At 46.6% G+C, this 24,818-nt stretch overlaps 1 protein-coding gene and 1 long non-coding RNA gene across 2 annotated transcripts in view; one reads left to right on the top strand and one right to left on the bottom strand.

Moving 5' to 3' along the window:
- The first annotated feature begins 68 nt into the window (after window positions 1-68).
- LOC114816598 lies at window positions 69-19,016 on the top strand. Its single transcript, XR_003764399.2, has 4 exons — window positions 69-437; window positions 2,728-2,811; window positions 12,712-12,866; window positions 18,754-19,016. It is a non-coding gene; the product is annotated as an uncharacterized LOC114816598 (long non-coding RNA).
- The window catches only part of RASSF3 (Ras association domain family member 3), a 59,718-nt gene continuing 38,201 nt past the window's right edge, over window positions 3,302-24,818 (bottom strand). Inside the window, exons 2-5 of the mRNA XM_029079132.1 lie at window positions 13,244-13,351; window positions 10,378-10,630; window positions 8,325-8,434; window positions 3,302-5,697 (exon numbers count right to left, since the gene is read on the bottom strand). Of these exons, the coding sequence (XP_028934965.1) occupies window positions 5,548-5,697; window positions 8,325-8,434; window positions 10,378-10,630; window positions 13,244-13,351 (621 nt within the window). The 3' untranslated portion in view covers window positions 3,302-5,547. The remainder of the gene's footprint in view (window positions 5,698-8,324; window positions 8,435-10,377; window positions 10,631-13,243; window positions 13,352-24,818) is intronic.

The following is a 24,818-nucleotide window of genomic DNA, read 5'->3' as shown; positions in this document are numbered from 1 at the left end:
GTGATGTGGGGCTGGAATGGGGGAAGAGCAAAGGGAGTGGGAGGTGAGGAAAAGTGGGACTTAGTCTGGGAAGGCCTTGCAGGCACTCGATAAACACTACTGATTAAGCGATTGGATTTTGTGGCCACAACACCAAGGGCCGATGTGGATCTGTAGTTACAACGGCTTATGATGAATGATTCTTCCTTCCTCTTAGACCCACTACACTGGAAAGGACTCTGAACTCCTTGCAATGAATCTAATCCCCTCAGGTAGACCACCTCTTTGAAAAAGAAACTTCACTTGCAGCAGATACCGTGGCCTGCCCGATGTTATTGATCAAAGGGACCTCACAGGCTGCAGTTTCCTCTGCCTTAAGGGTTACCACCTCTGAGATTTCCAAAATCTGCTGAGAAGCGGCTCATTTGGACTTGAAAGCTCTTACCAGTGGCAAGGAGGTAAGCCTCAGTGGACCCCCAAGTGCCTCCTCCCTCAAACATACCCTAGGGAGAGGGAAGCCCCACAGTCTGTCAGAGGGAGCCCTGCTTGAAGCAGGGAGGGAGGAGTCTGGACTGTAATCTTGTTGGGGCAGGGAGCTTGTCTGCTAATTATCTTGTATTGCACTCTCCCAAGCACTTAGTACAGTGTTCAAAAACTATGATCGATTGAGGAGCAGCATGGCCTAGTGGAAATGGTGGGCCTCGGAGTCGGAGGACCTGGGTTCAATTCCCAGCTCCACCATTTCCCTGCTGTCACCTTGGGCAAGTCACTTAACTTCTCTGGGCCTCAGTTTCCTCATCTGCAAAACAGGGATTCTGTAGGTCCTCCCTCCTACTTAAGCTGTGAGCCCCACTTGGTGCCTGATTATTGTATTTACCCCAGTGCTTAGAACAGTACTTGGCACAGAGAAAGCACAAATACCACAGTTGTTATTATTACCTGATAAGTACAGTACTTGGCACATAGTAAGCACTTAACAAAAACCATTAGAATTATTGTTGATATTAATAATAACTTTACCTCTTTCCTCACCTGTAAAAGGGGGATTCAGTGCTTGTTCTCCCTCACTGATAGCGTAAACCGCATAAGGGGCAGGGACTCTGTCTGAACCGATCATCTCGTATCTATCCCAGCGCTTGACATACAGTAAGGCCACCATAATATTAGTAATTTTTCTTTAGCTCTTGGGAGATCTCTATAAGGGGCTTGAAACAGCAGCATATTCCTAAGGAGAATTGTTACCCACTCAGGCTGCTTAATTAAGCCTGTGCTGTTTCTGATCTGGGATTTCCTCCAGGGCCAATTCAATGAGCAAAGCAAGATCAAAGGTCTTTCTCTTGGTCTGCACTCTCCCCCTAAGGAAGGGCAAATCAAAATAGCTTGTTTAGAATCCTCTCCAGGCTCAGCCCAGCCCCCAGGAGCTGTCTAGGTACAGATTTTGGCAGATCTATTTCTGTTTTGGGGGACAGAGCCTTATTAAAAGCTCATGTCCTCCAAGAGGCCTTCCCCAACTAAACCCTCACTTCCTCTTTTCTCGTTCCTGAGTCGCCCTTGCACTTGCAAACTTTGTTCTTCACCTCTCCCTCAACCACAGAGTACTTATGTATATATCTGTAATTTATATTAATGTCTCCCCTTCTAGAATGTAAACTCACTGAGGGGAGGGAAGGTGTCTACCAACTGTTATATTGTACTCTCCCAAGCGCTTAGGACAGTGATCTGCACACAGCATTCAAATGCAGTTGAATAGCAAGCTTTTCAGTCACCAGAGCTGCAGAGAGTGGCTAGGGAAAACTAACTGTACCTGAATGAGTTCTCCAGCCCTGTTTCTTTGGATAACCTCATTATGACTCTTGGCCCCATTCACCTAGAAAAACAACCAATCAATGGTGTTTGAGCACTTACTGTATACAGAGCACCATACAGTACAATAGCAATAATAAGAATAATTTTGGTACTTAAGTTCTTACTATGTGTCAAACACTTTTCTGAGATCAGGGGTAGATACGAAGTAATCAGTCCCTGTTCCACAGGGGGCTCACAGTCTTAATCCCCATTTTCAGATGAGGTAACCAAGTCCCAGAGAAGTTAATTGAGTAGATTGAGGTGGGAGGAGATAGCTATTAAATTACGAATGGCTATGTACATAGTGCGTGTTGGGAGGAGAGGGGTGGGGAAAATCAAAGGGCATAAGGAGACATTCAGACCCAAATGCCTAGGCAATGCGAAAGGGAGGGAGAGTAAGATGAGGAGATGAAGTTAGTCAGGGAAGGCTTACTGGAGGTGGTGATGCTCCCGGTATTCCACAGTGAAGGAGGAGCCATGAACCGGTGTTTTCTGACCAGGCTTCTTGGTGCTTTCTGCACTCACGGGCTACATCTTCTGACTAGCCACAATCAAATTCTGTATCCTCTGTACTTAGTCACATCCAGAACAAATTCCTTCCATTCTTTGTGATTCTGTTTTTTTAAGAAGAATTCCCTCCAGTTCAGTAGCTCCTTTTGGCTCTACCAATCCCTCCACCTCCAAAGGAGTTTTAAGGGCGTCAGTCGGTAGTATTCATTAAGACCATGTGGGTTGAACTTCCTTCATCGTCCACCCTGCTCCTGGTAACGCTGGTCCTGGCCCAAGAGCCCAGAACCATGGACACTTACCTGCAACTGGGGCGGGGCAAGAGGTAAGCACCTTCCATTTTAAAAACAGGTGTTGGGCCCTACTAAAAGGCAGTTGATCTTGATATGTTTGCAGCGTTGCCTGTGCTGCACCATTTGCTGAGGAAAGTGCTACCTGATGTGCCTCAAGGCTAAAACCTTTCCACTTGAACCTGAGAAGGTAAGAAGCGGCGCGGCTTAGTGGATAGAGCACAGGCCCGGGAGTCAGAAGGATCTGGGTTCTCAAATCCCGGCTCTGATGCTGGTCTGCTGTGTGACCTTGGGCAAGAAGTCACTTCACTTCTCTGTGCCTCGGTTGTCTCAACTGTCAAATGGGGATTAAGAATGAACCCCATATGGGACGGGCTGTGTCCAAACTGACTAGCTTGTATCTACTCCAGGGCTTAGTACAGTGCCTTGCACATACCAAATGTTTAACAAATAGCATCAAAACAAACAAGAGAAAAGCAACAGAAACCACAGCAGCTAGTTAAGTGGGGGGCTAGGTAGACCCCCCTTAAGCTGGGTCCCTTGGAGATAAGCCCCCATACAGCCGACGTCAAGGGGTAGGGCAGCTCTTACCCCCTGGCTGAGTGTTCCAGGTTTTAATTCTTCCCAGCCCCAGGTGGCCCATCATAACCCCTCACCCCGGCAAAAAAAAACTACAAAAATGAAGTTGTGACAACTGCAACTTTAATAATGGAGTCAATCTGCCATTTCAGAAATAATTTTTAAGGGGAAAATAATCTTCCCTATAAAAATAAAATTAAATGTCAAAATTATAAATAGTATAACTAATCTTCTACAATTTAAAATGCTTCCCAGCATGACCGCATCCATTTAAACATCTTTCCTGTACCATCAACTGCTGAATATAAACAGCACTACAGCAAAGCTCTGACAGCTTCATTTAATAAAAACAATCATTTGTAAAACCAAAACCCTTCTGGTCATACATGACCTCTATTTTTGTGAACATAAAAAAGCTGCTGAAGAAACCAGTGTGAGAGAAAAATCAGTCTCAAGCACTAACTAGGAATAGTTTTAAAACTATTTAAAGCTAAATAGTTTTAAAAGTTTTTCCAAATAGCTTGTAGTGCATAAAACAATGAGGTTGCTGGCTTAAAATAAATGAGATTACCCACTTACAACCTACTTCAAGTAAAAATAAAAAATTCACAGATACTCAAACTACCACTTTTAAACTCTAACAGTGTTGAAATCTGCAAAAAAAAAAAAAGTTCCTGAAATACAAAATTGAATTCACCTGGGATGGCTGACTCGAATTAAGTGGAGCAAAACAATAGCCATCGCAGGATGAATAATACAACCATTACTAAAAATACAAAAGCATTCCCTGAACTGAATGGCAAAGTCACTAAAAACCTTCACACATGCACTACTGAGTCACATGCAAACTGAACAAACAAGATATGCCATGCTTTATCTTAGCCTTAATTTCAATTTTCCTTAACAGCTTAAAGTTATGATTGTCACCTTATGGTATGTAGCACTGCATATAAAAACAAAATAATCTGGAAAAGGTCTAAAACCTCAGCTGTCAGCAGTTGACACAGGAATCAAGGAAAGGCACAGTTCACTTCAACACCCGGAACTGAAACACCTTGGAGTTTCAGAAAAATCCATTAGGTGTCACCAAAGTGTTAACAATTCCTTGGGAATTTATTTAAAAATGGCTTTTAGAAGAATCTCCTTACCCCCCTTAGACTTGTGCACATTTCTCCCCACCCCCCACTTTTTGCTTTGATGGCTTGAAGCGATTCCAGCCTCCAGCCCCATTTCTGAAAAGTTGCTATTGCACACCCATTTCTTTGGTTACTTGGAACATGCTTCTACTGCTTGAAATAAATATTCTCGGAAGAATGACAGTTCCCCTCACAGCTAGAGGCGGACTTTTTCATCTCTCCCCCCCTTACGCTGCTGACGGAGGTCTAGAGGATCAGACGATCATGCTCTGTCCGTCCGACAGTAAAAAAACAAAACAAAAAAAAGCAGCAGCCACTGCAAAGTGAGAGGAGAGGGGAGAGAGGTTCAAGCTTGGGACTGCTCAGAAGAGCCCAAGATTTCACTCCTCGCTCAACCTTAGCTGAAGTTTCTGATCTACCATCACCTTTCTTCCCTCTTCCCCCTGGCACGGGGACCTGATCGAGCCTGGAAGGCTACTTACGGGCTGCGAGAAGATGCTCCTCGCGGGTGGTCCCAGAAGTTCTTCCACACTCCCCCCACCCGAATGTTTCGGGTGTGAGCTCGGTCCCCTCATCTTTCCTTCTCTGGGTGGCCCCCGCCACCCATCTCTTCCTCCCTGCTCTAGCTTTCTTTACGACTTGCTTTATTCTCTTTTCCGTCCCACCCGTTCACACCCAGCCCACAAGATCCCAGGTCCCTAGTCTTTTTGCTCATGCGGCTGCCTCGATGCAGGGGTGCAGGTGGGTCTTGGGAGCGAGAGTCCCCCACTAGATCTTCTCGGAGCTCGTCTTAAAGTGACCGGTTGGTCCGGGCTCAGGCCAGAAGCCGTCATCACGGAACACCAAGGACTAAATGAGGGAGACGAACCCCACAGCGCGGGCGATTTGAAGAGTCCTCCGGCTCTACCTGCCCCCCCTCCAGCTTCACGGCACTGCCCCGAGTGCACACCTTAAAAAGCCTCCCCTGGCCAAAGCAGGTGGGGGTGGTTACGCGTAGCAAGCTTGCAAAGTCCCGTAGAAATGGATGCGGGGAACCCCCACTCTTAGGTTTTTGGGGCCAAGCCTAAAGATGAGGTACCCTGGCACGACAAGACTGGAAAGTCATCTGTTTGTTTGAACAAAGAGTCCAGTGGCTGCTGTTCTGTTCGGTGGACGGAACATGCTACGTTCATTTCCGGTAGCCTGCGTTTTCCCTGAGGTTCCTTTGGTTCTTAACCAGGTTTCCACACTTCGCTGAGGGCTTCTTCAAGTTTATGTCTGTAAGCTGCATATCGCCTTTTTACTCCCTGCAGTTGCTCATCTTCTTCTTTGTCTAGAATCCGCAAAAAATTCTGTAGCTCTGGTAAGCTAAAGGCTTCCCACTGAAAGGGGGGGAAAAAAAAACTCTGCTTAGTAATCAGACAAAATGAGAGGGTGAGATTTCCCCCTTGTACGCTTCTCTGAAGCAGAAACCATGTCTTTTATGTGGGTGCAGAGCACTGACCTAGGTTTTTATGATCTCAAAAGCTTATCGACTGATTTTTCAATAACACTAATTAACATTTCCTGAACTCTAATGTGAGGTACAATATTAAACCCCCCAGGATTTGCACCCCATCAATGCTCTTTGAGCATTGATGGTGTGCACAGCACTGTACTAAGCCTTGGGAAAGTACACTATGAGTACTTGGTAGATATGAGTCCTGACCCCAAAGAGTTTACAAAAGGAAGGAGGACACTGAAATAAATCACAGAATGGGCAAGTAGCAGAAGTAATCACTACCCAGATATTATAAATGATCCAAACTGCTGTTTACTATGACAGGTAGAGATACCATATTTAGTCATAGTTCCCCTTGAGCCAACCTCCCCCCGAGATAAGGACCATGTCTAATCCCCACCTGTGTACTCTTTCCCAGTGCTTAGTACAGTGCTCTTCATACGTACCGGCACTTGATAAATACTATTACTGCTCCTGAAAATAGCATGGCTTGGTGGAAGGAGCACAAGCCTGGGACTCAGAAGACCTGGGTTCTAATCTCAGCTCCACACTTACCTTCTGTGACCCTGGGTGAGTCACTTCACTGCTCCATGCCTCAGTTCCCACAAAATGGGGATTCGATACCTGTTCCCCCTCCTTCTTAGACTAAGTCCATGTGGAACCTAATGATCTTAGATCTATCCTGGTGCTTCATTCAGTTCAAGGCACATTAATTAATAACTGCAATTTATCCTCCTATTTTGGAAAGCAGAGATAGCAATAATGTCTGCAATAGGAGGGAAAATGAGCCAGAAGGGGTTAACAGGCTCAGTTAAGGGGAAATTTCTTCTTTGAAATGTCCCCTAACAAGGCATGGATACCAGGCTACCACAGAGGAAGGGAGGAATTACAAAGTATCAGACAACTGCAGTCTTAGATGCCCTCTTCCCTTCTCTGTATTTCCCCTTGTAGTATTCTTTCCCTTCCTTCTGGATTGGGGAAACCTAAGTAAATACACTAGGCCCCAAGTGCACAGCAGAGGAAAGAGGATTTTCAAATACCAAAGGACATGAGGGCATAGAACAGTGCTTGACACATAGTAAGTGCTTAACAAATGCCATCAGATTTTCAGATTTTTTTTCTGAATAGAATGCACTAGGCTCTTTATGCCAGGCTCTATTCTGAGCATCGAGGTAAATGCAAGCTAATCAGTTTGGATGCAGTCCATGTCCCAAATGGGGCTCAGTCTTAATCCCCGTTTTACAGATGACAGAACTGAGGCGACTCGCCCAAGGTCATGCAGCAGATGACTGGCAGAGCCAGAATTAGAATCCAGGTCCTTCTGACTCCCATGCTTGTATTCTCTCCACTAGGACATGCTGCTGCTTCTCCTGCTTCTTGCTGGGGGCTTAGGGGGCAGTGAACTCCCTCTTGGGGACTCCTGGGCTCAGAAGGCTGTCGTGGCTTCCCAGTCACGGCCCAGTTTGAGATCCACCATTCCGAAGTGGTCTTCCCTGAAAGGTGGACAGTGGCTGGCTGGGTTTGGGAGTTTCAAGTTGTTCGTTTTGAACATTTTCGGTCTTTAGCAGGCTTTTTCTTCATGTAGCAACCAGAGGGCAGGCAAATGCTGAGTGCAGAATGCACTCGTGGATAGTAAAAAAGGGAAGAAAAAGCATCAGTCCAGAGACACTACAGGGGAAGAAAGACACTTGGTGCGTAGAAAGTATCGAGAAGCAGCATTCTCTGTGGTTAGAGCCTGGGAGTCAGAAGGAATTGGGTTCATTCATTCATTCAATAGTATTTATTGAGCGCTTACTATGTGCAGAGCACTGTACTAAGCGCTTGGGATGAACAAGTCGGCAACAGATAGAGACAGTCCCTGCCGTTTGACGGGCTTACGGTCTAATCGGGGGAGACGGACAGACAAGAACAATGGCAATAAACAGAGTAATTCTCATCCCAGCTCCGCCACTTGTGTGCTGTGTGACCTTGGACAAGTCACTTCACTTCCTTGTGCCTCAGTTACTTCATCTGCAAAATGGGATGAAAATTGAAAGCCCCATGTGGGACATGGACCATGTCCAAGTTGATCAGCTTGTATCTACCCTAGTGCTTAATACAGTGCCCGGCCCACAGCCCTTTGAAAAAAAGGAAAAGAAAGAAAACCCTGCGGAAGTGATTTCTCAGCCCCTAAACATTCTCAGAAATGAATTATTAGCTGGGTTTGCTGCCCCCTCCTTTAAAATAAATGCAGTGGGAGGCACTATGGAAAGAGGCAGCTAGCTTAGTCATATGTGAGGGGGAAAAATTTACCCTCAGTGCTGAAGGCAAATAAAATTTCCAACCCATGGCTCACCTTCCCCGCCGGAAGGTTTGGAACAAGTGAGAGATCGTAATCAGCCCCGCACTGTGGCGGTTGAGCCGGCCAAGGCTTGTCATTCCCCCACAAATGCAACGTGACAACAGATGGCTTGGCCACATCCCGTCCCCCCACCCGCCAAGAGTCCCTGTGTCGAAAGCAGCGCTCACCTCTCCGGTTTCATGCTCCCGCAGGACAAAACTGAGCGTGTCGGTTCTGGGCCCGGCCACCAAGCGTAGGTAGAGGGGGTGCTCTCTGTCCGAAAGCTTGCAAGCATAAACTGCCCGGGGAAACGACAGACAGGCCCGTTAATACCCATAGACGGTCGGCCTCGCTCGCCCACCCACCCTCCACCATGCCGTTGGAAGGTCAGCACTCATCCTTGAGAACTAAGACTGACTCAGCCAGCCTTCTTTCCTCCTCACCCGGGTTCAAAGCGGGAGGGCCACGAGGCTGGGTTTGCTGGCTACTTTCTGTAACAGGCCCCCAAGGGTTTGGATTTGGGGGTTTTTTAATGGTATTTGTTCAGCACTTACTACATGCCGGGAAGTGTTCTAAGTGGTGGTGTACGTACCACAGGATGGACACAGTCCCTGTCCCGCATGGGGCTCACACTCTTCACCCCCGTTTTACAGATGAGGGAGCTGAGGACCCGAGAAGTGACCTGCCCAAGGTCACGCAGCAGACAAGTGGCAGAGTCAGGATTAGAACCCGGGTCCTTCTGACTCCCAGGCCTGTGCTCTATCCATTAGGCCACGCTGCTTCTCGGGGTGGCTCCTGAGGTTATTTATAAAAGGGACACAGGTGCAGTAATTGGGCTGAACTCTGCATGGCCCCTGGCCCTGGGGGCGCTGGAATCTTTCAGCCACAAGGGCCCTCAAGGAGTTCACCTAGCCCAGGCCTCTGCCTCCTTCTAAGCCATTTTAGATAGCACTTATGTTGGAAATCAGGGCAGAAAGTCACAACTAGCCCCTAGCAATAAAATGGCATGTGGAATAAGATCATTCTAGCCCAGAATCTGAATGCAAATGAAAAAAGTAGTATCAAAATACACAATGGCAGAATCAGTCAATGGTATTTGAACGCTTACTTGACTCGGTGACTAAACTGTACCACTGCACCAAGGTTAAAAGAGCGGAAAGCACTTTAAATGAAAGGAGCTCTAGCCCCTTTGAGAAGATCCACATTAAGCCAGTTCTTGGTTATTAAACCACCTCAAGACAAATTTCCCAGCCTGTTAGTATTTAGCTGGATATCTGCTGCAGCAAACTAAACAGTGCATTATTTATTGATTTTTTAAGTTGGAGAAACCTAGACTACATTTTGTGTGGGTATAAACAGATATGCAACCATAAAAAGCATGAAACTAGACGGAGTGTTGGAGATGGAAGAAGGGCCGGGATCACATTTCAAATGGATCTATCACTGTCTGACTCAACAGCTGAAATGCAGTGAGGGGAAAAAGGTGGTGGGATGAAAATGCCACTTCAGACTCTCCTTTTACATTCTGCTGCTACTTTAATGCACACTCAAAATTCAGCTTATAAATAGCAACAAAGTTCCCCTACTCTTTAGGGTAGTAGCCAGCCCACTATTATTATTCTCACACCCAGCCTTTAAGTTTTCTGCAGTTTTCTCTGCTGGTCTCCAGAAAAAAGACAAAAAAAGAGACTAGCAGGATGGTTTATGAATCTACATACACCCTATTGGTTAAATCAGCACTTTCAAGAACAAAATGATTGCTCTGTCAATACGGGCACTTACTTGCACTCACAAAAAGCATCTCTTGGATGCATCCCTCTAGGCAGTACGCTCACTGGGGATAAGGAATGTGTCTACCAACTCTGACCTTGAACTCTCCAAATCACTTCTCCCCCCTCTAATAAACCATAAATTTATCTACTGGAATCCACTGTTACTTTCTGCCTGCTCAGCTGATATTCCTGTCTCCCGTCGCCTAGACTGTGAGCCCCTCGAGAGACAGGGTCCGTGTCTAATTCCCACCCGGGTATTCTTTCCCAGCGCTCAGTAAGGTGCTCTGCAGCGCTTAATATATACTATTTCTACTACATGTCCCTGATAGTACCCAACTGTACCGAAAACAACTGAACCACACAACAGCAAATTAGCTATACAGGCCAGATGCAGGATGCGAACTGCTGGCACCGAGCAAAGGCTAGTGAGCCCTAAACTGTGGGCGAATTAATGGTGGGCGCAGCGTACCTTGATCTTCCCTGTGACAGCGTTTATAAAGTGCAAACTTGGTAGGGTGATCGGCAACGAGGAACTTTCTGAGCAGCGCTTCTATGACTTCTCGCACGGTGTTGGTGCTGCTGATATGAAGCGTGTTCATGGAGCCGTCAGTATTGAGAGCGGGGGTCCCGGGGCTCAGAGGGCTCTGTGGGCTACAGACCGTCACGGGCCTGCAGAGGTCCAGCTGAACTTTAATGAAGCCAGTGTAGATCCCATTGGAGTTCTGCAATGGAACGACCAGGACGTATATTTTTAGTCAAATGGTTAACTTAAGTCCTCCTGCGCTTAGGACGGTGCTCCGCACCTAGTAAGCGCTTAACAAATACCACAGGAAAAAGCACAACAACAACTCATAATAGTTGTTTAGCGCTTACTGTGTGCCAAGCACTTTTATGAACACTGGGGTAAATACAAGTTAGGTCGGACACAGTCCCTGTCGCACATGGGGCTTACACTCGTAATCCCCATTTTACAGATGAGGTGACCGAGGCACAGAGAAGTGAAATGACTTTCCCAGGGTCACCAGCAAGACACACAGAGGAGCTGGGATTAGAACGCAGTTCCTTCTGAATCCCAAGCTCACGCTGTAGCCACTAGGTCACGCTGCTTCCCTGCGTCTCACCACTTCCTATTTCAAGAAGCAACCTCTCATCTCTCCAGCTGGACAGCAGATGTCGACTCAATCTTTTTCTTTTTCTCTCTCTCAATCTCTCCTTGAGGAGTTGTGGTGGGGGTTGGGGGGGTCGCACATGCTCAGACAAAACCCCGCCAGTCATGGACTGGCAGGCAGATGTGCAGGCGAAGGCAAACCCGCATGTTTCTGAGGCCTTCTTGTAGGAACTTTCGGCGTGTCTTTCTCTCGGACTCTCAGGAGCAGCCCCGGACACAGACACGCGCGGAAGGCATGCCACCTTTCTAAAAGCTGCCAGCCATGCCGCAAAGGGAACCAAAATCTGCATCACTGGGCATTACCCTGAAGTAAAGGAGCAACATCAGGTGACAAGTAATGTAGAAAAAAAGCCTCCAAAAAAAGGAAAAAAAAAATAGAAGGCAAGGGTGATGAAGAAAACCAGAGAAAAACTGCTAAAATCACCCAGGAATTTTTGACTGAGCCCTGGTGGCCTTCCGGGAGGCTATACTAACATCTCTTTACCATTCAAAATATTGACATGTGCGATTTGTTGTAGGGCACGGTTGTTGTTTTGGCACCTAGAGAGGAAAGTGTAAAAATTAAGTTATAACTTCAGGCTGCAATAGGAAAAGCCTTGGGTGTTGAACATAATTGCTCCTGGGTGGAATTTTGGCTTCACTAAGAATCTCACTCTTAAAAAGAATTATTTAAAATGGTCAGACAAAGGACTCTCTTCTGTACCTTGGGCAATTGCACAGAAGCAGCAGGGCTTAGTGGAAAGAGCATGGGCTTGGGAGGGAGAGGACCTAGCTCCATCACTTTTCCGCTCACCCAGCAAGTAGTCGGTAGGTAGATCCAGGATTAGAACCCAGTTTCTCCGACTCCCAGGCCCGTGCTCTTTCCACTAGGCTGTGCTGCTTCCCAAATATATATTTATATATTCTACTTTATTCAATTTTGCATGAATAACTTGAAGCTTTGTTTTTCCTCCTCCTCTTCTGCCCACTATCTGAAAACCATTTATCCCCACTTGCTTTGCGTTGGGTTTTTTTTTAAATGGTACTTACTATAAGCCAGGCGCTGTTCTAAATCCTGGGGTAGATACAAGTTAATCAGGTTGGACACATTCCCTGTCCCACATAGGGCTCACAGTCTTAATCCACATTTTACTGATGAGGTAACTGAGGCACAGAGGAGTGAAGTGACTTGCCCAAAGTCATACAGCAGGCAAGTGGAGCCGGGATTAGAACCCAGGTCCTTCTGACTCCCAGGCCTGTGCTCTGTTAGGCCAGACTGTTTGTCCTCCCCATTAGACTATTAGTCCCTGCCTTGGGTGGGATCATGATTTATGTGTCCTCTGAGCAATTCTGTTGTAATCTCCAAAACCCTTGGTACACTGCTCTGCATACAGGAGGTGCTCAATACTCACTGTTTTTGAAACATGCTTAATTTTTTTGATTCATGTGAATGAGTAACTGGATGACTTGTGAGTTTGAAAGCATACATCATTCATATGCATTCCAATCCTCTGGAACTCCAAAATGTGGTCACTCATCCACTGCAATTTTCAACTAGGCGAGATAAAATGGTCTCTAGTCTTGGTACAGACTGAGATACACTCTGTTAACCTGGTAGGCACTGACTATTTTCACTCCAAATTTCTTTGCTCACAGAGTACCCTTTCAAAATCCATTTCCTTGAGGCTTCATTAGAGGATTTAATGCAATTTAACAAGTCTAACTTTGAAACTGTGGCCTAATGGGAAGACCATGAGACCGAGAGACAGGAGACCGGGGTTCTCTGCCACTGGTCTCCTACATGACAGTGGGTAAGTCACAACCTCCATTTCCTCATCAGTAAAAATGGGAGAAGATACCTGTTCTTTGATTTGACTGTCTTATACTTACTCCAATAGAGAGTTGCAGAACTTAGTCCATAGTATGTATTTAATACCATAATATATTGTCATATATTATTAGTAGTATCTAGATACTATAACACTAGATATTGTTATATATTATTATTATTAGTATTGCTATCTTATAAATTGAATTTGAATACTTAGGGGCCCAGTTTACTGTGGCACCCAGACGTCTGTATGGTAAATTCCTATGAATTATGCCCGTTCTTAAAAAACAAACTCGTACAAGATGCCGATTGCATTTCGTTTCCAATTTGTAAATCCAACCCACGCGGGGTGCTTACCAAAGTCATCTTCAATTTGTCGGTAACAGCTAAATTGTAGTTTTGGACCTTCTCTTTGATTTCTTCTTGGCTGAGATAATTGTGGGTTTCTCTCTCTCTCTCAACATCCTACAATTGAAACAAACCAAAGCACGCTTTAACAATCTGGGAAAAGAAAAACCACACAGAGGGGCCCCGCCTTTAGGTACATTCCAAGCAACTGATAATGGGGTGATTTGAACCTTACACCATCCTCCCTCGCTGCACTCCCAACTACACACACCAGGTCCAGGTCTGGGCCGCTTTGGAATGCAGAGGATTTCCCCGCTGAGGTGTCAGATATGCTGCTTTCAAAAGATTACCACTGCACCCTAAAAATACACCGGCGGAGGTGGAGTGTCTCAATCTGTTCTTGCTGAAGCCGGGGCTGGGGGTTGGGGAGTAGCATGAAAAATCATTCCCCGCAGATTCCTCTCCCCCTCCATTCTGCACATGGCGATGCCCATTACATGCATTCGTTCGACTCCCAAGTCAGTCAATAGTATTTACTGAGTGTTTACTGTGCGCAGAGCACTTTACTAAGCACTTGGTAGAGGACAATATAATAATATAAAAGATACATTCCCTGCCCAGAACAAGATTAGAGTCTATAGCCTCAAAACTTTCTGAAAGCAATCACAAGGCCACCTGGACTATTTGGCAACTGCTCTAGGCAATGAGTCTAGAAGAAAAATTGAGAAGAAAATAAATGAAGTTACACAGAGCTGAGGCTGTTCTTTAAAGTCCTCAAAAGAAACGGCTACGAACTATTGAATGGGGCCGATCAGAACCATCTCTCCTTGCCACCCCCTGCTAATACTTGCACGCTCTAGCCAAACAGTTTAATACTGCTACTGAAAACACCGACCCTCTCGGGCCTGCATTTGTTTCCAATCCACTTGCTGCAGCAAACCAGTGTTATAAATACCCTTGGAAGCGCTACTCCTGGCTCAAACACCATATATAGTATAGAGGAGTTCTTACTGCTTTCAGCTCTCAAGCTCTCAATATCCCAATAGGCTGACTTAAAATCCCTTACTTCTGAAGGGAAGTACAGTGCTCTGCAAACAGTAAGCGCTCAATAAATACCACTGATCAATCAATGCTATTTATTGAGCATTTATTATGGGCAGGGCACTAAACTCTGCGCTTGGGGGACGAATAACACCACAGAATTAGCCAGCCGGTTCCGGGCTCATAATGAGCTCACAGTCTAGAGGGGAAAAGGGGATCGACTGATTGATTTGAGCACAACCTTGTCTACTAGATAAGGGTCAGTCTTTAGGACAACTCTCTGGTTGAGAGAAAATATAAGCCAGTCAGGTCAGTCGATCGTATTTGTTGAGCGCTTACTGTGCAGAGCACCAGACTAAGTGCTTGGGAGAGTTCAATAAAACAGACACATTCCCCTGCCCAAGATGAGTTTACAGTCTTGCTTGCTATGTACCCTTGGCCAAATCACTTAACTTCTCTTGGCCTCAGTTTCCTCAGCAAAATGGGGATCCAATACCTCCTCTCCCTTCAGTTTAAGACTGGTAGCCCCATGCGGGACAGGGACTTATCTGACCTAATTGACTTGTACCTACCCCAGCACTTAGAAAAGTGTTTGCCACATAAGTGCTTAGAAGTACCATGAAACAAACAGTCAGTAGGGAAAAACAGGTTTGGTCAATGGCCAGGGACTGCAATTTAACATCTGCCCTTTGGCTTGCACTTCATCCCAGGGGAAGCGGCAAATTGCTGGAGGGACGGGTGGGGGCTTAATCCCTGGTCCACGCCCATCTTTGATTATTCTGTGTGCAGAGCCCCCTTGGTTCTCTTCCCCTGCTACTCCCCAACAGCTCTCTTCCTTCCCCTCCAAGCCAACCGTCAAACTGGACCTCCCTCTCCCATCTACACTCCCTGGCTCCTGGTCTTCCCCTGGCTTGGAGCTCCCTGTTTCACTGAATCTTTCACACCACAAGGCCAACCCCAAAGTCAAAACCCTCCTGAAAACCTCACCCCCTCCATTTAACTCCAATCAATACCTCCAATCAATCAGCTGCCTCTAGCGTGTGCACTTAGTTCATTCATTCATTCATTCAGTCTTATTTATTGAGTGCTTACTGTATGCAGAGCACTGTACTGTGTTGTAGTACTGTGTGCAGAGCTTGGAAAATACAATAATTCAGCAACAAAGAGAGACAATCCCTGCCCATAACGGGCTCAAAGTCTAGAAGACATCAAAGCAACTAAATGGGCATCAACAGCATCAGTATAAACAGAATTAGATATATATACACATCAAAACAAATAAACAGGCAGTTATAGCCACCCTCGGCATAACCATTCTAGATATGTCCATTCACTGACTTTCAATTAATCGATTAATCTCTCAACAGTTATGTCTAGACTGTAAGCTAAATCCTCTAGACTGTAAACTCGTGTGGGCAGGGTACATGTCTGCTGTGTGACCTTGAGCAAGTCAGTCCCCTCATCTGTAAATGGGACTGAGTGCCCCTTATGAGACATGGACTTTGTCTAACCTAATTTGCTTGTATCTCCCCCTGTGCTTAGTACGGTGCCTGGCACATAGTAAGTGCTTAAATGCCATTAAAAAAAAAGAATAAATAAATGCCATCGATTGACTGATTGATAGAATGCCAGCTTCTTGCGGGCAGGAATATTTCACTTGCTTAGTGCAGTGTATCTACAGAGAGCTCAACAAAATCTGGGGGAAGAGAAGTGACCTGATTGGAGGCAGGGGCCCACTTTCCCATCTTTTTCAACCCGCACCCAGTCTAGAGAACCAAGGGGATTTGAAAGACATCTCTTTGAGCGTAAAGCAATGTTTAACAGTGCATTTCGTGGGGACATTTCAGGTCTGGGCAGTTTGCAGTTTAAGACATTAAGCCCCATTTGCTCGTTTGAAAAGGATCTCTGATGTGAAATGAAAACAAATCCCCAGAGATGTGTGGGAAATGACTTCACTGCAATTCAGGGCTGCTTTTTATCATTATCGTTATTACATTTACCAAGCATTTACACTGTGTCGAGCACCATCCTAAGCGCTGGGGTAGATAAAAGTTAATACCTCAGACCCGAGCCTTGTCCTGCATGGGACAATCAATCAGTCTAAATAGGAGGGAGGACGGGGATCGAATCCCCATTTTACAGATGAGGAACAAGTGCTGAAGTTAAGTGACTTACCCCAGGTCATACAGTAGGCAACTGGCAGAGCCGGGACTGGAACCCAGGTCCTCTGACTCTTTCCAGGGCCTCTTTCCACTAGGCCACGCTGCTTTTAAGCTATTAAACTTTTTATATGTTCTAAGTTTGGACTCGTCCTGGCTGCACTGACATTATGCCCGTCAAATCGAAGTGCCACAACTGCCCTGCTCCGAAAGCATTGCCCTCCACAGGGCCGGGCCGCCCTCTTCCGAGCCTCAGTAAGAAGCTTCAGCCTGGCAGTGGGGGTGGAGGGAGGACCCATATTCCGCTTGCCAAAACTGGAGAGACTGGATATGCACCCAAGTCAACCTGAACAGATGGAGAAGATAGAAAGAATACGCCCTACTGAGACACAAATAAAAAGTAATGTGTGACGCTGTCCTTAGTATTCAAAGATGAGCCAGTGGCCGATGGCAAGGGAGAGGGACAGGATGGAGGAGGGAGGGAGACAGAGACAGACAAAGACCAGGAGAGAGGGAGAGAGAGAGAGACTGTAAGTGCTGAAAACACTGATATTCTTGCCCCTATCCCCTTAGGACATTCCTAATTAGGTCTGCTGGCACTGGTAAGCCCCAGGCAAGTCAAATCCAAAAGCAATTTGGTGCCCCAAATGGACCTTATTTGGGGAAATCCCTTAGGGGTGGAAAGCACAAAGTCCTGTGGTGGGCAGCCCCTGGGATGTCGAGGGTGAGCGCCATTATTTTGGCCTGCTTCACCAGCACCAGGGGATGACGTGTCTCAACTCCCTTCTGCGTCAACTGTGCACTTGGGCCTGTGTGACCTTTGGACATCTGATATTCATCTACCCTCACGGCACTTAGGTACGTATCTTTAAACTACACATTCTATTTAGTCATATGAATGTCTCCCCCCATAGACCGTAAACTTGTTGTGGGCAGGGAACGTATCTGCTAATTCCGTGGTATTGTATTTTCCCAAGCACTAAGTACTGTGCTCATAGTAAGTGCTCAATAAATAGCATTGATTGATTGACTCTCCCTTCTCCATCGGGGGTAGGTTTCACTAGCACTGGGGGATGACACGCGTCACCCTTGGGTGGGAGGCATCTTCTCCGCCCACGTTTGTGGACAGGCCTTACCCCAGGTGGACGGCTCTGTGTTCGGCAACACAGGAAACAGTGAGGTGCTCCCCAGCTGGCTGGGTCTTGATAGACAGAAAATCCAAGCTTCAAGCCACCCTGCCCATACAGGGGTTCTGGCGATCCTGCAGACACCTGCCCAACACTAGAGAAGCACTGTAGCCTGGTGGAGAGAGCCCGGGCCTGGGAGGACCTGGTTTCTAATCCCGGCTCCCCCACTTGTCTGCTATGTGACCTGGGGCAAGTTGCTTCACTTCTCTGGGCCCCAGTTACCTCATCTGTAAAATGAGGATGCACTGTAAGCCTCACTTGGGCCAGGCACTGGGTCCAACCTGATTAACTTGCATCTCTCCCAGTGCTTAGAACAGTGCTTGGCACATAGTAAGCACTTAACAGGTACCATTATTATTATAATTGTTATTATTACTAGCAGTCTGGCAGTTTGGGACAAACATGCATTTCCAGGCCCTGGGGTGGGGGTCAAGGGTGGAGGGCTGGGGGCTCAGAGTGGAAATCCTGGTGGCGCCAGGGATTCTGCTTCTTGGATCATGTTCTGGAGGTGCTGCTATGGCGTCCCAAACCACTATAGTTCTCCCAGTCCAAAGCGGGGCAGAGGGGGCAGCACCGCTGCCAATTTAGTTCCTGCGCTTAGTACAGTGCCTGGCTTCTCCTCCTCCCTGTCACACTCAAGAAGGAGCATGGCCTAGTGGATAGAGCATGGGCTTGGGAGTCAGAAGGTCCTGGGTTCTAATCCCAACTCTGCCAGTGATCTATGTGATCCTGGGCAAGTCACTTCATTCTCTACGCCTCAGTTACCTCATTTGGAAAATGGGGATTAAGTCTGTGAGTTCCATAAGCCCCATGTGGGACAGGGACGGTGCCCAACTCGATTAAGCGTGTATCTACCCCAGCACTTACTACAGTGTCTGTGATATAGTAAGCACTTTAAAAAAAATACCATAATTAAACAAACAAAAACCCAGGTGGTGAAATGTTAGTTTTCCCAGGTCTATTGTGCATGGTTCTCTCACTGGGAGCTGGGGCTCCTGCCATTTTGAAAATTGGCTCACAGCAAATGAGCGCTAGCAGTGACTATTAGCATTAATTTGATGGCCCACTGACCACCCATTTTTGCCCACCGTAAATATTTGCTCTCTTTTTTTTTTTTTTTGTTCACTTACAGCAGATTGGAGGACCCACTGAAAAGTTTGCTTGCACAAGACTGTTACAGCTAAGTAAGTGAGTGATGAGGTGAAGGGGTGAGAGAGAGGAGGGGAGGCAGAGAGGAGAACACTTGGAAAAAAAAAATAACCTCCCACAAAGCCAAATCAAACAGTCTCTCTTTTGAGCAGGAGAGGTTCTGAGGAGTCATTTCTGCTCCGCTCGGCTATTTTTGACCTTAAAAGTACTGTCTGCAGCTCAGTCCAGCTTCTGCTGCACATATTGTTGATGGGTTTTTTTTGGGGGGGGGGTGGCTTAAATGGTATTCTGTTAAGTGCTTACTATGTGTCAAGCACTGTACTAAGCACTGGGGTAGATACAACCTAACCAGGTTGGACACAATCCCATAATCCCTGTCTTAATCCCCATTTTCCAGATGAGGTAACTGAGGCCCAGAGAAGTGAAGTGACTTGCCCAAGGTCACCCAGCAGAAAACCGGCAGAGCCGGAAGTAAAACTCAAGTCCTTCTGACTCCCAGGCTCGTGCTCTATCCACTCGGCCACGCTGTTACTGTTGACAAGCTGAGGTTCCAAGCCTGTTTATCTTTCTGCAGATGTCCAGCAGATTGGCATTTAATTGTGATATTTGTTAAGTGCTTACTATATACCAGACACTGTACTACATGCTGACACCTGACTGCTGGGCTAGTTTTTAGGGTGGCCAAAAGGGATGGGACACGAAGTTAAAGGCCTCTTTTCAGGCTAGGGATAAGAGCCTTTTCACTTGATGTCATGGTATCTTTCTTATCGGTCTGGACTGGTTTCGCTGACATCTCTTCCACTACAGCCAGAAAGAATCCATTACCCACAGGTCCAGGTCCTGAGCCATGAGGAATGGAAGAGCTTTCAAAATTACAATCCACAGCTTAGGTCCCGGAATTCTTCCGATTTCCCCCCCAGTTTTATCTCCTTGTGGGCAGGGAACATGTCTACCAGCTCTGTACTCTCCCAAGCGCATAATGCCGTGCTCTGAACACAATAGGCACTCAATAAATACCATTAGAGAAGCAGCGTGACCTAGTGGATAGAGCGAGAGCACGGACCTGGGAGTCAGAAGGACCTGAGTTCTAATCCCGGCCTCGCCACCTGTCTGCTGAGGGACCTTGGGCCAGTCACGTCACTTCTCTGTGCCCAATTCTCTCATCGGTAAAATGGGGATGAAGACTGTGACCCCCATGTGGGACAGGGGACTGTGACCAACCTGATTTGCTTGAATCCAACACAGCGCTAAGAACAGTGCCTGGCCTATAATCAGTGCTTAAATACCACAATTATTAATTGATTGATTGGCTGCTGCTGCTGCCTACTGCCAGTGGCTATCCAGGCTATAACCACAGAAGTCTGGAAAGAGTCAGTGAAAAATGACGGGATGGGCGAAAATAATCAACTAATCAGTGGTATTTATTGAGCACTTACTATGTACAGAAAACTGTTCTAAGCTTTTGGGAGAGTACAATTCAACAGAATTAGCAGACCTGTTCCTTGCCCAAACAAGTTTACAGTATGATGAAAGATTTTCTTAAATGCTTCTGCCAGGTTAACAGCATATGGGCTCTTCCCTACAAATCTGTTAAGCTCTTACTAAATGCCAGGTACTGTACATTAAGCGCTGGAGTAGAATCAAGCTAATCGGGTTGGACACAGTCCCTGTCCCTCGTACTGCTCTGAGTCTTATTCCCCACTTGACAGATGAGGTGACTGAGGCACAGAGAAGCAAAGTGACTTCCCCAAGGTCCTACAGCAGACAAGGGGCAGAGCCGGAATTCAATTCCAGGTCCTTCTGACTCCCAGGCCCGTGCCTCCGTTTCCTCAACTGGAAAATGGGGGCTCAATACCTGGTCTCCCTCCTTCTTAGGCTGTGAGCCCCATGTGGGACAGGGACTATGTCCAATCCAATTAGCTTAACTTGCATCTACCCTGGCGCTGACAATACTGCTTGACACATAGTAAGTGCTTAACAAATACCATTAAAATAATTTTAAAAAGACGGGTAATGGGGAGATGCAAAAACAGTCTTCCCAGAACTGGGTACAGTTTAAGCAAAAAAGATCCCCCTCTCCCCAAAACCAAGCTCCCTGTAAAATGTATTATTTATAAAAACAAGTTAATGATTTGCAGATCAGGTTAAAGTTTTATCTAGGTTTACCATGACCTCACCCTTAAACACCCCCCACTCCTCCCGCCCTCCGACCCAGTTACAAATTCGGTCATACCCTATATGGCTGTTTTTTAAAAAAACTGGGTGGCTGCCAACACTGAAACAGCAGCCCTCCTGTTTAGGCTGGGAAATCCAACTTGGAGGAGGGTGCTGGCTGCCGGGCTCGGCTCCGGAGTGGTCCCGGGAGGCACCCCAATTTACCATGGGGTGGGGTGGGGGGGTTGCTAAATCTCTTTTCATGGGTTTCCCAAAAGGGATACTTGATATCCGTTCTTGGTTTCTGAAGGGAGAAGCGTTTCACAACAGCAGAGGCAAGCAGAGCAGATAAACGAGTGAGGTCAGACTATAAAACAACCGAAGGGAAAAAAGAGAGTAAAATGCGGCAGCAAAGCCAGTCTGCTCTCTTCCCCCACCCCGGCTCTGCAGGCTCTAACCTTCAGCGGAAGGGGCAAGACCGCGCCTGGCACATAGAAAGCACTTAATACCACAATTATTATTATTATATTATAAACACCCCTGTGCAGGGGGCATGCGTGGAACTGATAACTCTGGTGCTGTGTGGAATTAACTCAAAGGTTTTGAGAAGCAGCATGGCCTAGTGGATACAACACAGGCCTGGGAATCAGAAGGACCTGGGTTCTAATCCTAGCTCCGCCACTTGTCTGCTGTGGGATCTTGGGTAAGTCACTTCAGTTCTCTGGGCCTCGGTTACCTCATCTGGAAAATGGGGATTAAGGCTGTGAGCACCATATGGGACGTGGACTGTGCCCAACCTCATTAGCTTGTATCGACCCCAGAGCTTAAAGTGCCTCGGCAAATATTAAGTCCTTCACAAATGCCAGGAAGGAAAGAAAGGAAGGAAAGGAAGGAAGGTAGGTTTTAGACAAAAGGCTAAACTGTCCCCTAATGCTAGACTGTTTGGTTACTAATGAAATAATGGAGATAAAACTTCCTTGGATTAGGTGGGGTGGGATGGGGGGGGGGGAGGTTTGCTGTGCAACCTTGGGCAAGTCATTTAACCTCTCTAGCTCTCATTTTCCTCATCTGTAAAATGGGAATTAAATCCTACTCCCACCTTAGACTGTGAGCCCCATGCAGGGACTGTGTCCAACCTGATGATCTTGTAGCAACTCCAGTGCTTAGAAGAGTGCTTGGCACACAGTAAGTGCTTAACAAATACCATTATTATTATTATTATTAAAAGGGCTGGGGGGATCTGATGAATGGATGTTTGCCTGCTGGATTATGCCACAACAGGCATGGGGTGTGAGTGGGCCATTTCCGGAAGACGACTAGGCCTGAAAATTGAAGTCTCTGTAGATGGTCCCTATGGGGCTTGGCAGCGGTCTGGCAGCTCCAGGCCAATTGTAAAAGTAGGAAGGAGTTTTCAGAGAAGTCCTGATCGCTAAAAATCCCCCATGCTTGTCCACTGTCCCTGCTTATATTACCATATTAGAGGCTGGACTTTTTCTTTTATCTTCCATGCCAGTCTGTGGGCTTCTGCCCTTCCACAGTCCACTGCACCTCATAACCATATCTGTCCACCCATGGTCCCAGCATCACCCCTCCTATGTCCTTGTCCTGCTGCAGTCCCATCCCTGTGAGCAGATTGCTTCAAGCCCAAGCTGCTCAGGACTCACTTTAACTCTCTGTACTCTCCCAACTGCTTAGTACAGTGTCCTGCCCACAGTAAGCACTCAATAAATACAATTGACTGACTCTGAGCCTCAGTTTCTTCATCTATAAAATGGGGATTCGATGCCTCTCTTCCTCTTAGATTGAGAGCTCCATGGGAAACAGGCACTGAGTCTGATCAGATTGTACTCCAGTGTTCAGCGCAGTGCTGAGCACACAGTAAGCATGTTTAACAAGTACCGCTAGTATTATTATCGTCAGCATAGAGGACTGGAGTAGGGCGGGCGGGGAGGGGGTTGATAGCACCTCCTTGTTTTCCCCGTTGTGACTCTGAGCGATTCCACTCCCTCTAGACAGTAAATATGTTTGGGGCAGGGAATATCACTGTTTTTTGTTGTGTTGTATCCCAAGTGCTTAGTACAGTGCTCTGCACACAGTAAGCACTCAATAAATATGATTGAATGACTCAGATTAGGGACAATTCAATCAACCCTTCGGTGATATTTCAGTGCTTACTGTGTGCAGATCGATGTACTAAGTACTTGGAAGTGTACATAGCAACAGAGTTGGTAGATGATGATGATGACGATAATCATGGTACTTGTTAAGGACTTCCTATGTGCCAAGCACTGTTCAAAGCGCTGGGGTAGATCTAAGTCGATCGGGTTGGTCACAGTCCCTATTGCACACTCTTAATCCCCATTTATCAGATGAGGTAACTGAGGCCCAGATAAATGAAGTGACTTGCTCAAGGTCACATTGCTGATGTGGCAAAGCTTGGATTAGGACCCAGGTCCGTCTGACTCCCAGGTCCGTGCTCTGTCCACTAAGCCATGCTGTTTCTAGACACATTCCCTGCCCACAGGGATCTTGGGGGAAGGGGGTGCTAGGGCAGGAGAATATTTTTTAAAAAGTAGGAGGAAAAGCCAGGCAGGGGACAGAGCAGGACCAGCAGGGAAGGGTCCCAGGGTTTGGATGTGGGTGGGAAGAGAGTTGGGCAAGCAGAGAAAAATTAATTAAAAGCCTTCCATAGAAGACAAGAGGAATGACAGGAAGGATTGCAATGTCCAATTACTTTTGGGCGACGTAAGCTGACACCAGGCTGAAGTGAAACCGTTCCTACTAAAACCTCCTAAAATTACTCTTCCAACATCCCAACCCCTCACTCCTCTTTCTGTCTTGCCTCCTAGTTTCGTCACCTCGAGAAAGCGGAGGGACACTGAAACCAAACTGAGCCGTTGAGTCGGCTAGGAGTCACGGCCAGGGTTTTGGTCCCCAAAATGCCATAAATTTCAGAAATCGGAGGCTGCTTAATTCTTTTTGGGGCTGCACTTATTTCCCAGGGACTCGCTAAGAAGCTTAAACTGTGTGAACTAAGTCTCTCCCCAAAGCTACCAATAAGGAAAAAATCAGACCGATCAAGCCCGATACATCTAACCTCGCTGAAGTAAAAGGGAACCCTGCAATGGTATTTGAGTACTGTGCACAGCCCTGTATTAAGCACTTGGGAAAGCACAAAGCAATAGAGTTGGTTGACTCGATTCCTGGACAGGAGGAGCTTTTGGTCTACAGGGGGATGTTGGTCCCAAAGAGGCAAATATCGGAAGCCTGTATGTGGAAAGCTACATGAAAACGATCATAAGTAATAATAATTATGGTACTGAAGAACTTACTATGGGCAAAGCACTGTTCTAAGCACTGGGGTTGATACAGGGTAATCAGGTTGGACACAGTCCCTGTCCCACATGGGGCTCACAGTCTTAATCCCCATTTTACTGATGAGGCAGCTGAGGCACAGAGAAGTGAAGTGACTTGCCCAAGATCACACGGCAGACAAGTGGCGGAGCCAGGATTAGAACCCACGTCCTCTGACTCCCAAGCCTATGCTCATGCCACTAAGGCCATGCTCTAAACACTACAATGAATCACATTATATAGGGAGGAACACAGTTTGGCTAAAATCAAACAAGGCTTAAAACTTGCCAGAGAAAACACATCACCTGAATCAGTGGCATGTTTATAAACAAAAGCTCTCCAGATGTCCCGGGGACAAGCATGTGGATTTTTTTTTTTTTAAGATTAGTAATAAATTAAAAACCATCTTTGTTCTCAAGAGGGTACAGGGAAGAATGTGTTGATCCGGTTACCAAAGTTCAAATGTTCCTCTGGCCCTTTTGAAAACAGGCGTTTCCTCCACTGTATATACAGGAAACCCAAGCCACAAGGAAATGTACT

This window comes from Ornithorhynchus anatinus, chromosome 14 (genome assembly GCF_004115215.2).
Source record: "Ornithorhynchus anatinus isolate Pmale09 chromosome 14, mOrnAna1.pri.v4, whole genome shotgun sequence".
In the NCBI taxonomy this organism is placed as follows: domain Eukaryota; kingdom Metazoa; phylum Chordata; class Mammalia; order Monotremata; family Ornithorhynchidae; genus Ornithorhynchus; species Ornithorhynchus anatinus.
This window is presented reverse-complemented; position numbering and strand designations above follow the sequence as displayed.